This window comes from Chrysochloris asiatica, unplaced genomic scaffold, assembly GCF_000296735.1.
Source record: "Chrysochloris asiatica unplaced genomic scaffold, ChrAsi1.0 scaffold00661, whole genome shotgun sequence".
Lineage (NCBI taxonomy): Eukaryota > Metazoa > Chordata > Mammalia > Afrosoricida > Chrysochloridae > Chrysochloris > Chrysochloris asiatica.
Genome location: NW_006409179.1, coordinates 104,213 through 107,130, shown reverse-complemented (window position 1 = coordinate 107,130; position 2,918 = coordinate 104,213). Strand labels below are relative to the sequence as shown.

Genomic DNA, 2,918 nt, shown 5'->3' with positions numbered 1-2,918 from the left:
AAAACTGAAATACAACTAAAAATTGGTGGTGGGTACATGCATCCAAATGATGCAATTTGAAAATGAGGAGATACAGGTGGAGAGAAGTGAATGGTATGTACCTTATCTCACAATGCCAGAGACTCAACAATCCTGAAAGTCACATTCTAAAGTCTTGGTCTTTTAGGAGTTTTACTGCCCTGGGATCAGAATGACAAAACAATATGTTGGTGTAATGAAGATCTTTGAGTATTGAACCTCCAGGGATATAAAGACTAAATAGCCTGTGAAATGTTAGTTAAGAGCACTACCTCCGTAAGGAGATAGAACACATCATCTTTTTCCCAAAGCTGACTGTTTTTATACTAGAATTTCACCCAGACCGTCTGTCTTTCCTGATGTCAGATCTTTTGTCTTCCACATCCAAAGAAACTGCCAGACATCATTTATCAAGGATGTCAGTCAGGTAACCTAAAGTCTCCTACTTCAAATTTAAAAAGGTTGAAGGTTGTTTTATCACACTTATATCTAGGAGAATGATTTGTGTAAATAAAATACATGCTGTGGATGAGTGGAAGCAAGTTTCTTTGAGAATCTAGTCATTTTCTTGCCAGGTGTTCATTCATCTTTGCATCAATAACAAAGCTATTTTGTTAGTGTCTTGTTCATTCTCTAAAATTGTAAGAATGATTTTCATGTTGAGAAATAATGTAGTCAAGCATGATGATTGATAAACAATTTTTTGACATTGACTTGCATTCTTGTGGGAATTGTGATAGAGACAGGTTTGTCAATTTCATCTCATATTCCTGATTTAGTACATCTTTGTATTCTCTCTACAGTCAAACTCTGAATTCAGGGAAAGGACTTGGAGATCCAGATAAACTCATTAAATTTCTATTCAATTAGAGCAGTTCTAAAGTGCCATGCATTCCACTAGAAAAAGATGAGGTTTTCTACTCCTGTAAAAATTTGGAGTCTCAAAAATCCAATACTGGTAGCCGTGAGCCAGAATCAACTCCATGACACTCAATCATCACCACTACCATAGATAAAAAATATTAAATATTTGTATTAATCATAATATAACAGATCTTGTAATGAAAAAATGACCACCATTTTTGTTCTAGAATAAATAAGTCCTGGTGTGGCATTGTGTGTTAATATGCTGGACTGCAAGGTTGGTTTGAATCTCAAGGTTGGCATTTCAAGCTCACCAGCCATTCTTGGAAACCCTATACAGGATCATTATGAGTCAGAACTGACTCAATGGCATTTAACAACAAAAATCTTCAATAATATAATCTTAGAGTCTTATTTTGTCTGTATCATGAACAAGTAATATACATGCAGAATGTATCTTTTTGTGTTCCACTCCATCCTCTCTTCTTTCCAAAGTTAATGTCTGCCTCTGATAATGCTGTTGGTGTTGCAGATGGGTCAGGAACCACACATTTAATTATCTTGTAACTTCATCTTTCTCTCAGATTCATCAACAGCTTAGAACCCAGAAACCAAACAAGTATTTCACAATTCTTTCTCATGGAAATGACAGAGGATCCAGAATTGCAGCCCCTCGTCTTCATCCTATTTCTCACCGTATACCTGGTCACTGTCCTAGGAAATGTACTCATTGTCCTAGCTGTATGCTTTAACTCCAACTTGCATAACCCCATGTACTTCTTTCTGTCTAATCTGTCCTTTAATGACGTCTGCTTAAGCACAACCACCGTCCCTAAGATGCTGGTGAACATTCTGACAAAAGATCATAGCATCAGTTATAAAGGCTGTCTTAACCAGATTTTCTTTGTCATGACTTTTGCTCCTTTTGAAAATTTTATCCTTGCAGTAATGGCCTATGACCGTTATGTGGCCATTTGTCACCCATTGAGATATACTGTCATCATGAATTCGTACTTCTGTGGTCTGATAATTCTACTTTCATTGTTCATTAGTATGGTGACTGCCCTACCTCACAGTCTTATGGTGTTGCATCTGTCCTTTTGCACAAACTTGGAAATCCCTCAATTCTTCTGTGAACTTACTCAGGTCCTTAAGCTCGCCTGTTCAAGTACTCTCATCAACAATATCCTGATATACCTTGAGGCTTTCTTAGTTGCTGGTGTTCCTCTTTCTGGGATCATATTCTCTTATATTCGGATTGTCTCCTCTGTTTCAAAAGTGTCATCAGCATTCGGAAAGTATAAAGCTTTTTCCACCTGTGGGTCTCACCTCTCAGTTGTGTCTTTATTCTATGGGTCAGCTTTTGTTGTGTACCTCAGTTCTCCATTTACACATTCTCCCAAGAAGACAGCTTTAGCTTCTGTGATGTATCTTGTATTCCCTCAAATGATGAATCCTTTTATCTACAGCCTGAGGAATAGGGACATAAAGACAAGCTTTAGGAAAGTCCTTGGTAGAATATTTTAACAGTGGTTTTATATGGTTATTAAATATTTGACAATCATCAATGAAGAAGCTTTTGCTGCTAGCAATTCAAAAAATCTTAGACACTGCTGTGCTTAAATAACTCAAATAATTTAATGTGCTATATTTCATTACAAAAATTTCAGAAGTATACAAGTAATGGGAGCTGAAAAGGATGACTTTATAAGTTTTGCATGTGGCGAAATTTTTGTAGGACTTATTTTCCTCTTTACCATGGTATTATTGTTGCAATTGTAATACCACACATGATACTCAGAAGGTGAAATTTTACTGTCCTTCCTGGGCCTACTGTTATTAGACTTTCAAATGAATCATCAAAAGACTTGCCATCCATAATGGGTTAGTTATCACCCCCAAATTGTTATTTCCACATCCTAATTTTGGAACAAATAAATATTACTGAAAAGATAAGTGATGACAGTTTCCTTAATTGGAAAAAAAAAAAAAAAGTATCTTTGCAGAGAATATTAAGCTTAAATTATTCTGATAGG

General features: G+C 35.9%; 1 protein-coding gene across 1 annotated transcript in view; it reads left to right on the top strand.

The window, feature by feature from the left end:
* LOC102833128 (olfactory receptor 7G2-like) overlaps nucleotides 1-2,409 on the top strand; it is a 4,130-nt gene extending 1,721 nt beyond the window's left edge. The window contains exons 2-3 of the mRNA XM_006877883.1: nucleotides 349-445; nucleotides 1,467-2,409. Coding sequence (XP_006877945.1) covers nucleotides 349-445; nucleotides 1,467-2,409 — 1,040 coding nt within the window. The remainder of the gene's footprint in view (nucleotides 1-348; nucleotides 446-1,466) is intronic.
* The last annotated feature ends 509 nt before the right edge of the window (nucleotides 2,410-2,918 follow it).